General features: G+C 46.5%; 1 protein-coding gene across 5 annotated transcripts in view; it reads left to right on the forward strand.

Annotated features, from left to right (window-relative positions):
* The window catches only part of alg9 (ALG9 alpha-1,2-mannosyltransferase), a 215,026-nt gene that overhangs the window by 102,649 nt on the left and 99,380 nt on the right, over window positions 1-12,997 (forward strand). For all 5 annotated transcript variants that reach the window (XM_052040052.1, XM_052040051.1, XM_052040048.1 and 2 more), the window contains one exon: window positions 6,819-6,949. In XM_052040052.1, coding sequence (XP_051896012.1) covers window positions 6,819-6,949 — 131 coding nt within the window. The remainder of the gene's footprint in view (window positions 1-6,818; window positions 6,950-12,997) is intronic.

Genomic DNA, 12,997 nt, shown 5'->3' on the forward strand with positions numbered 1-12,997 from the left:
AGCAATCTGGATGTTGTGTTTCAATGTGAGACACAAGAGACCGCAGCTGCTGGAATCTGGAGCAACACACAAAACGCTGGGGCAACTCAGCGGGGCAGGCAGCATCTATGGAAGAAAATGGACAGTTGACGTTTCGGGAGGTAGGGTCACTCCATAGATCCTGCCTGACCCGCTGAGTACCTCCAGCATTTTGTGGTTTCAATGTGAAACTGGTTGATCCAACAGTGATTGAAATTTAAAAGTACTTTATTGGCTATAAACACTGTAGGGTGTTTTGAAAGGGTATGAAAGCTGCTATAGGAATGCAATTATGTCTTTATTTCCTTCCTTAATTTATAAAAGGGAATAAGGAATTGGCAGTTGAATTAAAAAAAAATTTTGTCAAAGAGTCATATAGCACAGAAACAGGCCCTTCTGCCCATCATGTCCATGCTGACCTTTTTGTCTAGCTACACTAATCCCATTTGACTCCATTAGGGCTGGAACCTCTATGACTTGCCTTTACGTCCTTGATGGGAGTGGTCCATGAATTAAAGTCCTAGATTGGGGCAAGGCAGCTTTTGAAGGCACTAGAAGAACATGCAGAGGTTGATTGGTAGAGGCAGTTCGCAGGTAAAGAGGTGCCCAGCAAGTGGGAGGCTTTTAAAAGTGAGATGGAGAGAACTGAGAGCCAGTGTGTTCCTTTGAGAGTGAAGGGCAAGGCTGGCAGGATTAGGGAACCCTGGTTTGTGAGGGATATTCATGCACTGGTCAGGAAAAAGGAGGAGGCATATGTCAGGTGTCGGCAGCTGGGATCAAACAAATCCCTTTAGGAATATAAGAGGTGTAAGGGTACACTTAAAGGGGAAATCAGGAGGCAAAAGCAGAGCAAGAGGTAACTTCAGCAGATAAGGTAAAGGAGAATTCCTAAGAGCTTTTGCAGGTAAATTAAGAGCAATAGAATAACTAGGGAAAGAATAGGTCCCCTTAAGGATCAATGTGGTCATCTATGTGTGGAGCCACAGGAGATGGGTGAGATAGAACATAGAACAGTACAGCACAATACAGGCCCTTCAGCCCACAATGTTGTGCTGACCTTTAAACCTCTGTTAAATGAATATTTCTTGTCTGTATTTACCATGGAGAAGGACATGGAAACTGGGCAATTCGGGGAAATAAATAGTGATATATTCGAAATGTCCACTTTACAACAGTGGAGTTGCTGGCCATCTTAAGGTGGATAAATCCCTGGGCCTGATCAAGTGTGCATCCTCAGGCACGTGGGAAGGGAGGGAAGAAATTTCAGGGGCCCTGGCAGAGATATTTGCATCATCTTTAGCCACAGGTGAGATACCAAAAGACTGGAAGGTGGATAATGATGTGTCTTTATTTAAGAAGGGCTGCAAGGACAAGCCAGGGAACTACAGGCCGGTGAACCTAACATCAGTGGTGGGAAAGTTACTGGAGGGGATTCTGAGGGACAGTATTTACCAGCATTTGGAAGGGCAAGGACCGATAAGGGATAGTCAGCATGGCTTTGTGCATGAGAAATCTTGTCTTACAAATTTTATTGAATTTTTTGAGGATGTAATGAAGAAGATTGATGAGGGCAGGGTGGTAGACATTGTTTACTTGGACTTTAGCAAGGCCTTTTACAAGGTCCCACATGGTAGGCTGGTTCTGGGTCCAGGGTGAGCCAGCCAATCTGGATACAAAATTGGCTTGGTGGAAGGAGTCAGAGGGTGGTAGGGGGAGAGCTGTTATTTAGATTGGAGGCCTGTGACCAGTGGTGTGCCACAGGGCTCAGTGCTGCGTCCTCTGTTGTTTGCCATATATATTAATGATTTGGATGACAATGTTGTCAACAGATGACCCTAAAATTGGTGGTGTAGAGGAACTGGAGAAGGTTATCTAAGATTACACCATAATTTAGATGAACTGGGGAAGTGGCCAAAGAATGGGAAATGGATTTAACTCAGACCAGTGCAATGTGTTGCATTTTGTTCAGTTAAACCAGGGCAGGACTTTCACAGTAAATGGTAGGGCCCCGGAGAGTGTTGTAGAACTGTTGTAGAGTGTGGCTACATGGGTGCGCAGGGTGGTGAAAAAGATGTTTGGCACGCTTGCCTTCATTGGTCAGGGCATTGAGTACAGGAGTTGGGACGTCATGTTACAGCTATACAAAACATTGGTGAGACCACACTTGGAGTGTTGTGTACAGTTCTGGTCGCCCAGCTATAGGAAGGATGCCTTTAAGCTGGAAAGGTGCAGAAAAGATTCATGAGGATGTTACCGGGTCTGGAGGGCTTGAGTTATAGAGAGAGACTGGATAGGCTGGGACATTTTACCCTGGAGCGTAGGAGGCTGAATGGACTTTATTGAGGTATTAATAATCTTGAGGGGCATAGATAAGGTGAATGGTCATAGTCTTTTCCTAGGATGGGGGAGTCCAAACCTTAACGTAGAGTTAAGGTGAGAGGGGAAAGATTTAAAAGGGTCCTGAGGGGCAACTTTTTCCACACAAAGGGTGGTGGGTGTGTGGAATGAGCTGCCAGAGGAAGCTGTAGAGGCGGGTACAACATTTAAAAGACATTTAGATGGGTACATGGATAGGAAAGGTTGAGAAGGATATGGGCCAAACACAGGCAAATGGAACTAGCTCGGATAGACATCTTGATCGGTGTGGACAAAGATGTTTATTTGCTGAAGGGCCTGATCCCCTGCTGTATGACTCTATGACTATTTAAGTGTGTCTAAGCTTCCCTTAAACATAACAATTGTATCTGATTGCACCATCTCTGGCAGTAAGTTCCAGATATCAACCACTATCTGTGTAAAAAAAACTTGCCCCTTAGTGCCCTTTAAAACTCCTTCCTCTCACCTCTAATCTGTGCCCTCTTGTTTTTGATACCCCTACCATGGGAAAAAGATCCTATCTAGCCTATCTGTGCACCTTATAATTTTATACACCTCAATCAGGTCACCCCTCAGCCTCCTTCACTCCAGGGAAAATGAGCCTCGCCTATCCAATCGCACCTCATAATTAAAATCCTGCAATCCAGGCCGCATTCTGGTGAATCTCCTCTGCACTCTCTCCACTGCAACCACAGCCTTCTTATGGTGTGGTGACCAGAACTACACACAACACTCCCAAGTCCAGACTAGCCGGTGTTTTATAAAGTTGCAACATAATGTCCCAGCTTTTATATTCTCTGCCCCGATCTATGAAGGCAAACATGCTGTATGTCCTCTTCACCAACCTATCTACCTGAGTTGCCACTTTCTGGGATGTATGGACCTGACCCCAAGTTCTCTCGATTTATCAACATTCTGCAGGACCTCCACCATCTACTGTACGTAGACCAGTTGGAAATGTGGACAGAGAGGTGGCAGATAGAGCTTGATCTGCCAGTGTGAGGTGTTGCACTTTGGGAGGTCAAATGTAAGAGGAAAGCACTTAGTAAGTACCAGGACCTTTAGGAGCATTGATGTACAGCGGGATCTTGGGGTGCGTGTCCATAGTTCCCTGAAAGTGGCAACACAAGTAGATAGGGTGGTAAAGGTGTATGGCATGCTTGCCTTCATTGGTCAGGGTGTTGAGTATGAAAGCTGACAAGTCACATTGCAGCTGTATAAAAACTTTGGTTAGGCCATGAAAAATACTATGATGCTGGAAGAACTCAGCAGGTCAGGCAGCATCTGTGGAGAAAAGCAGGCGGTCAACGTTTCGGGTCAGGACCCTTCTTCAGGACTGAAGATAGGAAAAGGGGAGGCTGGGTGGGCACAAGGTGGGGATAGGTAGATGCAGGTAAGAGATAGTGATAGGCAGGTGCGGGGGAGGAGGGGAGAGCAGATCCACTAGGGGATGGGTCAAAGGTAAGGAGAGAAAGGAAAAAAAAGGTAGAAAAAAAGAGAGAGCTTTGGAAAAGGAAGCAGAGAAGAAGCATGGGGGGGGGGGTGTGGGGAAGGGGTGGGGGTGGAGGTGGAGATCACTTAAAGGGGGAGAATTCAATGTTCATGCCGTTAGGCTGCAAGGTTCCAAGATGGAAAATGAGGAGCTGTTCCTCCAGTTTGTGCTTGGAATTCTCCCGGCAGTGGAGGAGGCCGAGGACTGACGTATCAGTGATAGTGTGGGAAGGGGAGTTGAAGTGATTTGCAACAGGGATCACAGTTACGGACAAAATGCAGGTGTTCTGCAAAATGGTCAACCAGTCTGTGTTTGGTCTCAGCAGTGTAGAGGAGGCCACACTTGAAGCACCAAATGCAGTAGATGATATTAAGGGAGGTGCAGGTGAATCTCTGTCTCACCTGGATGGAGGTGATCAAGGTGGTGTAGGGGGCAGGTGTTGCACCTATGGCGGGGGGCAGTGGAAAGTTCCCAGGGTGGGAACGGGTTGGTGGGGGGGGGGGGGGGAGGGGGGAGGAGTAAGGAGTGAACAAGGGAGTCGCGGAGAGAGTGGTCCCTACAAAAGGCAGAAAGGGGTGGGGTGGGGAGGATATGCTTGGTGGTGTGATCCCATTGGAGATGGCAGAAGTGGCGGAGAATGATGTGTTGGATACTTAGGCTGGAGGGATGAAATGTAAGGACAAAGGGGACCCTACCCTGTTGGTCTGGGAGGGGTGGGGGTGAGAGCGGAGGTGCAGGAAATGGCAGAGATACAGGTGTGAGCTCTCTCGACCCCAGTCGGGGGGAAGCCCTGGTTAGAAAAGAAGTTGGACACCTCGGACGTCCTGGAGTGGAAAGCCTCATCATGGGAGCAGATGCGGCGGAGCTGGAGAAATTAAGAGAAAGGAATAGTGTCCTTGCAAGAGACAGGGTGAAAGAAGCTGTAATTGAGATAGCTGTGGGCATCAGTGGGTTTGTAGAAGATGTGGGTGGATGAGGAATCTCTGAGATGGAGACGGAAAGATCGAGGAAGGAGAGAGGGGAGTCAGAGATAGTCCAAGTGGATTGGAGAGGAGGGTGAAAATTAGTGGTGAAATTTATGAAACTGTCCGGTTCTGCGTGGGTATAAGAGGTGGCACCAATGCAGTCATTGATATAGCAGAGAAAGAGCTGAGGAATGGGGCTGTAGGAGGCTTGGAACAGCGACTGTTCAACGTACCCAATGAAGAGGCAGGCATAGCTGGGGCCCATGTGAGTGGCCACAGCTACGCTCTTGGTCTGTAGAAAATGAGATGAATCAAAAGTGAAGTTGTTAAAGGCAAGGACAAGTTCAGCCAGGTGGAGGAGAGTGTTAGTGGAAGGGGACTGGTTCTGTCTCTGGTCAAGAAAGAAGCGGAGGGCAGTGAGGCCGTCACGATGGGGAATGGAGGCGTATAGGGACTGGACGTCCATGGTGAGGATGAGGTTGTGCGTGCCGGAGAACTTAAAGCTATGGAAGAGTTGGAGAGAGGTGTCATGGAGGAAGCTGGGAAGGGAATGGACCAGGAGGGGCGGAATTGTGTCTGGGTACAAGTATACAAGTTCAGTGGGGCAAGAGCATGCGGAGACAATAGGTCTGCTGGGACAGTCCTTCTTGTGGATTTTGGGGAGGAGATAAATTTCTACTCTCCCCTCCTCCCCCGCACCTGCCTATCACTATCTCATACCTGCATCTACCTGTCACCACCTTGTGCCCACCCCGCCTCCCCTCTTTTGTCCACCTATCACTGCTCTGCTTTTCTCTCCTATGTATGGGGCTTCCCCTTTACCCATCTTCAGTCTTGAAGAAGGTTGCTGACCCAAAACGTTGACCGCCTGCTTTTCTCCATGGATGCTGCCTGACCTGCTGAGTTCCTCCAGACTCCAGCATCTGCAGTCCTTTGTTTCTCACATTTGGAGTATTGTGTGCAGTTCTAGTTGACCTATTACTGGAAGGATGTGGAGGCTTTGGAGAGGGTGCAGAAGAGGCTCACCAGGATGCTGCCTGGATTAGAGAGTATTAGCTATAAAGAGAGGTTAGACAAACTTGGATTGACTTCTTTGGAGTGTCAGAAGCTGAGGGGTGATTTGTGACATTCTCCCTGATCAGTAGCGCAACCTTCCCACCTCCTTTTACACCCCTCTTGATAGAAGAGAAAATTTACACAGATGTTGCTGGAACTTGAGGACCTGAGTTACAGGGATGAGTTGAATAGGTTAGAACTTTGTTCCCTGGAGCACAGGAGAATGAGGGGAGATCTTACAGAGGTATACAAAATTATGAGGGGTATAGATAGGGTGAATGCATGCAGGCTTTTTCCCCTCAGGTTGGGTGAGACTAGAACTAGAGGTCTAAAGCATCTGAACCCTGAAACATAGAAACCATAGAAAACTACAGCACAAAAAACAGGCCATTCGGCCCTTCTAGTCTGTGCCCAAACATTATTCTGCTAGTCCCATCTACCTGCCCCCAGCCCATACCCCTCCAGACCTCTCTCGTCCATGTATCTATCCAATTTACTCTTAAAAGTTAAGAGTGAGCCCGCATTTACCACATCAGATGGCAGCCCATTCCACACTCCCACCACTCTTTGAGTGAAGAAGTTCCCTCTAATGTTCCCCCTAAACCTTTCCCCTTTCATCCTAAAGCCATGTCCTCTCGTACTTATCTCTCCTAATCTAGGTGGAAAGAGCCTACTTGCATTAACTCTGCCTATGTCCCTCATCATTTTGTAAACCTCTATCATATCTCCCCTCATTCTTCTCCGCTCCAAGGAATAAAGTCCTAACATGCTCAGTCTTTGAGCAGCTTTGTTTCGTGTTTTGTGAGTGTGCAAAGGAATTGGATCAATCTAAGGCTGAGGCATCACTGCTGTTGTTCTGGATTTATTTGCCATTTTCTTTGACTTCAGTTATTTCAAATTAATCTTAACAGGTTGACATCAGACAGTGCCATTACTTAGTCGACCTTGACACTGAATCGGAGACTCCACGAGAGCCAAGATATTCTGCAGATAAAGACGACTGGATGATCGTAGCTTACAAACCATTTTTAGATGCCACGAGGTGAGCTTGTGTTCAGTTAAATAGCTAAACTTTTGCTGAGTGCTGCCTAATCATCACTGAAAACTTTAATCCTGATAAATTTTGATTTTTTTGATGCTGTACAACTTACTCTTACAAGGATTGGATTTGACACGATACAATATGCTATTTGTGATGATTTTACTTGATTGTATTTTCTTGTAAATCAGAGCCTGATGCTGGTTTGGGTTAGGTTATGCGTTATCGAAATATTCACAGTCAGGTTCTGTTGGGTTGGATCTGTTCAAGTCCAGCTCTGTATTTTATCAGAATCTGGTTAATTTGCTTAGTGTAACCATGTGTTCTCTCTTCTTGATTGACAGCAATGTATGTGCAGCAGAGTAGGTCTTGGTCTGGTATGGGAAAAAGGATAGGAATCCTTGGGATATGGATTTAGATTGGCCACAGTCAGGTCAAGCTTTAATTATACCCAAGCCAAGCTCTGCTGCTTCCCAAGAGAGTAAGCAATGAAATTGCATTGTGGTTTCCTGCTGCTGGACCTACTGTCAGATTTGTTGGAGATGTATGTTTGATGGGCTGTTAAATGTGCCAACCTATTCTGACATTGTTGCCTAACACTGAGTTAACCGGCAGTTAGAGTTGTGTTCACACTGATTGGATAAGTTCCATGGTTAACAGTCTTAATTGCCTCCTACTTTACTGTCCAGTAAAGCTGCGACCTTGACCTCATCCCTGTCTCAGCTCATCAGTTGTAACCTTTGTCTATGCTTTTGTTGCCTCTGGATTTGACGATTCCAACAGACTCCCAGTTGGCCTCCCTTGTGCTGCCATCTGTGAGCTTGTGATCATCCGAACTTTGCTGTGCCCCAGATCCTGTTCACTACCATTGCTGTGATTCCAAACCTACACTCCAGAAAATGCCCTGGAGCATTTTCGCTGGGTTAAAAACACAATGAAAATGCAAGTTGTTGATAATCTAGTTCTTGCACTTTAAAAACACTTCTTTAAAATATTCTCTCAATCTGCTTATATTTTGCTGGATTTTTATTGTCAATGGGATACTGCAGCAAAAGTTATTTCGTTTCACTGTATTTAGCACTTAAACCTTAATAGCTTAACAGAGTCTTGTCTGTCAGGAAGGTTTCAGTGTTGACTAGTCCATAGCCATTGTGCTTCACCTGGTAAGCTTGGCTTTTCATTGTATCCTACGGGTCCCTTGGCCAAATCTGCTGGAATAACTGGCTGTTTCTAATCTTCACTTGCTTTGAGTCACAGGGGAATAGCAGGGGGAGAGACGGGCACAAAGCCTCAGCCACCTCAACCTCGGGGATGAGGGATTGGATACTGGCGACCTCCGGTTGTGTAACAGGGCAGCTGGGCTTCTGGGGAAAGCTACCAGGTGCTTGCAAGCAGTTGATACAATGTAGATCTCAGGAAGAAGTCAGCAGCAGTCTGAGATTCCAGTTGGACCAAGTCTCTCCTCTTGTCGTGGAGTCATACAGCACAAAGACAGGCCCTTCAGCCTAACTTGGCCCCCATGCCGACCAAGGTACTGACCTGAGCTAGTCCCATGGACCTGCATTTGGCCCATAAGTCTCTAACCCTTTCTTATCCATGTACCTTCCACATGTCTTTGTGTTGTAATTCTATGCGGCTCTGGCAGCTCATTCCCTACACCCGCCACTCTGTGTGTGGAAATCTTGCCCCTTTAACTTTTTCACTGTAAACCTGTGCCGTCTAGTTTTAGATTCCCCCACCATGTGAAAAAGACAGTGACCATCCTCCTTATCTATGATTTTATTAACCTCTGTAAGGTCACCCCTCAGGCTCCTTCGCTCCAGGGAAAACAGTCCCAACCTGTCCAGTCTCTCCTTATAATAAAAGCCCTCCAGTCCCAGCAACATCCTGGGGAATTTTTTTTGCACCCCCTAAGGTAATAATGTTGAAGGTAGTAATCTCTGGATTACTCCCGGTGCCACGTGCTAGTCAGGGCAAGAACAGGAAGACAGAACAGATGAATGAGTGGCTGAGGAACTGGTGCAGGGGACAGGGTTTCATGTTCTTGGATCTTTGGAACCCCTTCTGGGGCAGGGGTGACCTGTACAAGAGGGATAGGTTGCACCTCAACTGGAGGGGAACCAATATCCTGGCTGGGAATTTTGCTGGTGCTACTTAGGAGGGTTTAAACTGGTCCAGCAGGGGAATGGGAACCAGAGCACTGGGTCAGAAAGTGGAGAGATTGAGAGGAAGGGAGATGATAGGGCCAGTAAACACAGGCAGGAGCAAAGTAACAGACACAATGGGACGGATGTGTTGAAGTGTGTGTATTTTAATGCTAGGAGGATTATGGGTAAGGCTGATGAACTTAGAGCATGGATCAGTACATGGACCTATGATGTTGTTGTCATAACAGAGACTTGGTTGAAAGAGGGACAGGAATGGATGCTTAATGTTCCAGGGTTTTGACGTTTTAGGAAAGGTAGAGAAGGAGGTAAAAGAGGGGGCGGTGGAGGGGAGTTGCACATTAATCAGGGACAATATTACAGCTGCTCTCAGAGGGGATATAACGGAGGGCTCATCCACTGAGTCTACATGGGTAGAACTTAAAAATAAGAAAGGTGCAATCACTCACCCCCACCCCCTCCATGTGGCCACTGGGACATTGAGGAACAGATGTGCAGGCAAATTAGGGAAAGGTGTAAAAACAACAGGTTGTTGTAGTGGGGGACTTCAACTTCCCTAATATAGACTGGGACCTCTTAGTGCAAGAGGTTTAGATGGGGCAGAATTTGTTAGGTGTATCCAGGAAGGTTTCTTAAATCAATATGTAGGTAGTCCAACAAGAGGAGTGGCTGTACTGGACCTGGTGTTGGGTAATAAGCCTGGCCAGGTGACTGGCCTTTCAGTGGGAGAACAGTTGGGGAACAGTGACCACAACTCCTTAAGTTTTAGGACAGCTGTAGATAAGGATAAGTATGGACCTTGTGGGAGAGCATTGAATTGGAGCAGGGCAAATTACAAGAGCATTAGACAGGAACTAGGGAGAATTAATTGGGAACAGTTGTTTTTGGGCAAGTCCACATCTGACATGTGGAGGGTGTATAAAGACCAACTGCACAGAGTACAGGACAGGGATGTTCCAGTAAGAAGGAAGGACAGGGATGGCAGGGGAAGGGAACCTTGGATGACAAGAGAGGTGGTGAATTTAAGTCATAGAGTGGTAGAGTCATAGAGCACTACATCACAGAAACAGGCCCTTCAGCCCATCTAGTCCATGCCAGCCTGGTTTTCTGCCTAGTCCCCTCTACCTGCACCCAGACCATATCCCTCCAAACTTCTCCCATCCATGTACCTATCCATACTTCTCTTAAATGTTACAATGGAACCAACATCTACCACTTCCGCTGGCAGCTCATTCCACACTCGCACCACCCTCTGAGTGAAGAAGATTCCCCTCAAATTTCCGTTAAATACTTCATCTTTCACCCTAAACCTCTAGTTCTAGTCTCACCCAACCTGAGGGGAAAAAGCCTGCATGCATTCTATACCCCTCATAATTTTGTATACCTCTGTAAGATCTCCCTTCATTCTCCTGCGCTCCAGGGAATAAAGTCCTAACCTATTCAACCTATCCTTGTAACTTAGGTCCTCAAGTCCCGGCAACATCTGTCTAAATTTTCTCTGCCCTCTTTCAAGCTTGTGGATATCTTTCCTGTAGGTAGATGACCAGAACTGCACACAATACTCTAAATTTGGCCTCACCAACAACTTCAACATAACATCCCAACTCTTGTACACAGTGTCCTGATTCATGAAGGCCAATGTGCCAAAAGCTCTTCTTATGACCCTATCTACCTGCGATGCCACTTTCAAGGAATTATGGATCTGTTTTCCCTGGTCACTTTGTTCTACTGTACACCTCAGTGCCCTACCATTCACTGTGTAAGTCTTACCCTGGTTTGTCCTCCCAAAGTGCATCACCTCACACTTGTCTGCATTAAATTCCATCTGCCATTTTTCAGCCCATTTTTCCAGCTGGTCCAGATCATTTTGCAAGCCTTGATAGCCTTCCTCGCTGTCCACTATGTCCCCAATCTTGGTGTCATCTGCAAATTTTGCCACATTATCATTTAAATCATTAATATAGATGATAAACAACAATGGACCCAGCACCGATCCCTGAGGAATACCACTAGACACAGGCCCACAGGCCTCCAGTCAGAGAGACAACCATCTACTACCACTCTCTGGCTTCTCCCACTAAGCCATCATTGAATCCAATTGATTACTTCATCCTGAATGCCAAATGACTTAACCTTCTGGACCAGCCTCCCAAGCAGGACTTTGTCAAAGACCTTGCTAAATTAGTGTAGCGGTTAGCGTAACGCTTTACAGCACCAGTGACCCGGGTTCAATTCCAGCCGCTGTCTGTAAGGAGTTTGTATGTTCTCCTCGTGTCTGCGTGGGTTTCCTCCCACATTCCAAAGACGTACAGGTTAGGAAGTTGTGGGCGTGCTATGTTGGCGCTGGAAGCGTGGCGACACTTGCGGGCTGCCCCAGAACAGTCTACGCAAAAAGATGCATTTCACTGTGTGTTTCAATGTACATGTGACTAATAAAGAAATCTTATCTTAAAGTCTATGTGGACAATGTCCTTGTGCTCACCCTGCCTCCCCTCTTTTGTCCACCTATCACTGCTCTGCTTTTCCCTCCTATATATTGGGCTTCCCCTTTTCCTATCTTCAGTCCTGAAGAAGGGTCCTGACCTGAAACATTGACTGTCTGCTTTTCTCCATGAATGCTGTCTGACCTGCTGAGTTCCTCCAGCCTCACAGGATTCTTAGAGATAGGATTTATGAGCATTTGGAAAACCATGGCCTAATTAGGGACAGTCAGCATGGCTTTGTGTGGGTCAAGTCTTGTTACTAACTTGATTAAGTTATTTGAGGAGGTGATGAGGATGATTGATGAAGGTAGAGCTGTGGATATTGATTTTAATAAGGCATTTGACAAGGTCCCTAATGGGAAGCTCATCCAGAAGATTAAGATGCATGGGATCCATGGTGAATTGGCTGCTTCGATTCAGAGTTGGTTTGTGCATAGGAGACAGAGGGTAGGGGTTGAGGGGACTTATTCCGGCTGCAGGTCTGTGTCTAGTGCCGTTCCTCAGGGATCCATACTGGGACCTCTGCTGTTTGTGATGTATATAAATGACCTGGATGAAAATGTAGATGGGGGGGTTTGTAAGTTTGCAGATGATACGAAGATTGGTGGTGTTGTGGATAGCGTACAAAATTGTCAAATGATACAGCGGGATATAGATTAGTTGCAGATATGGCAGATGGAGTTTAACCCGGCCAAGTGTGAAGTGTTGCACCTTGGGAGATCAAATGTAAAGAGACAGTACACCGTTAATGGCAAGACCCTTCATAATGTTGATGTGCAAGGGGATCTTGGGGTCCAAGTCCATAGCTCCCTGAAAGTGGCTGCACAGGGTGATAGGGCGGTAAAGAAGGCGTTTGGCATGTTTGCCTTTATTAGTCGAGGCACTGAGTTCAAGAGTCAGGAAGTTCTGTTGCAGCTTTATAAAACTCTAGTTAGGCCACATCTGGAGTATTGCATTCATTTCTGGTTGCCCCATTATAGGAAGGATGTGGATGCTTTGGAATGGGTGCAAAAGAGGTTCACCAGGATGCTGCCTAGATTAGAGGGTATCTGTTATGAGGAGAGTTTGGACAAACTTGGGTTATTTTCTCTGGAGTGGCAGAGGCTGAGTGGAGATCTGATAGAGGTTTATAAGATTATAAGAGGCATAGATAGAGTAGGCAGCCTGTATCTTTTTCCCAGGGTTGAAATGTCTAATACCAGAGGGCGTGCATTTAAGGTGAGAGGGGGTAAGTTCAAAAGAGATGTGTGGGCATGTTTTTTACACAGAGAGTGGTGGGTGCCTGGAATGTACTGCCAGGGGTGGTGGTGGAGGCAAATATGATAGGGGCGTTTAAGAGGCTCTTAGATTGGCATGTGGTTGTGTGGGAAGTAGAAGGATATGAACATTGTGTAGGCAGAAGG

Source organism: Pristis pectinata, chromosome 27, assembly GCF_009764475.1.
Source record: "Pristis pectinata isolate sPriPec2 chromosome 27, sPriPec2.1.pri, whole genome shotgun sequence".
NCBI classification, from domain to species: Eukaryota; Metazoa; Chordata; class Chondrichthyes; order Rhinopristiformes; family Pristidae; genus Pristis; species Pristis pectinata.